This window comes from Eurypyga helias, unplaced genomic scaffold (assembly GCF_000690775.1).
Source record: "Eurypyga helias isolate BGI_N326 unplaced genomic scaffold, ASM69077v1 scaffold43063, whole genome shotgun sequence".
NCBI classification, from domain to species: Eukaryota; Metazoa; Chordata; class Aves; order Eurypygiformes; family Eurypygidae; genus Eurypyga; species Eurypyga helias.
Window position 1 is genome coordinate 559 of NW_010242841.1, and position 781 is coordinate 1,339.

Consider the following 781-nt stretch of genomic DNA (forward strand, 5'->3'; position numbering starts at 1 on the left):
CAGATGTGACAAAGCAAGGTCATGCACGGGAAGTCTTACCTCTAAACACCTTCGTTCGCATCCTGCCAGCCTTCCTCAAGCTGGCCTGAGGAGCCCGGGGACAGCGAGCCAACTCCAGAGCGAGAAGCGCCAGCCAGGAAAGCCGGAAGTCTTTGCCGAGGAACGACACGCCCCGAGAGCAAAAGGTGAAGGAAGCTGACACCAAACACGCAGGCAGCTGGACAGCCTCGCCCAGAAACCCCTGCTCGCCGCCCCGAGGCTGAGACACAAGCAGCGAGGACGTCGCATTGCCCCGTTACTGGCCCCTGGCTGGTCCCAAGGCAGAGAGCGAACAGGAAGGTGAGCAGTAAGCAGGTAGAGAGATGAATGATGAGGTAAAAGACAGTAGCACCTCCCGTCTGGAAACAGTTTTTAAAAAGGCAAATGTAGACATTTAAAACTTTATTTTCCTATTTTGTTTTGCCAATAAAACCTGCTTAAAGCCCTGGAGCTGTTGGATTCCAGAGCCAGCAGTTAGTGACCGGCCGCCTGGAGCTGCCGGCGGAAGTAGCGGGGCGCCGCATTGTACAGCCAGTCGGCGTCCACCAGGCACAGGTCCCGCATGTAGCAGCTGTTGGTGTGAAGCAGCCCGTTGTAAACCACGCAGGCCGGCTTGCAGCGGAAGAGCACGGAGGAGGGGTGGATGGCCAGCGGCTGGCGAGTGTGCAGGGTGCGGTAGGTGCCGTCCGGCTGCAGCTCCGCGGCGTTCATGAAGAGGCTGTGAGCCAGGCAGCGGCGGATG

At 58.8% G+C, this 781-nt stretch overlaps 1 protein-coding gene across 1 annotated transcript in view; it reads right to left on the minus strand.

Moving 5' to 3' along the window:
- Positions 1 to 513: 513 nt before the first annotated feature.
- DHX33 (DEAH (Asp-Glu-Ala-His) box polypeptide 33) overlaps positions 514 to 781 on the minus strand; it is a 9,056-nt gene continuing 8,788 nt past the window's right edge. Inside the window, exon 11 of the mRNA XM_010149186.1 lies at positions 514 to 781. This exon is cut by the window's right edge and continues 35 nt beyond it. Within this exon, the coding sequence (XP_010147488.1) occupies positions 514 to 781 (268 nt within the window).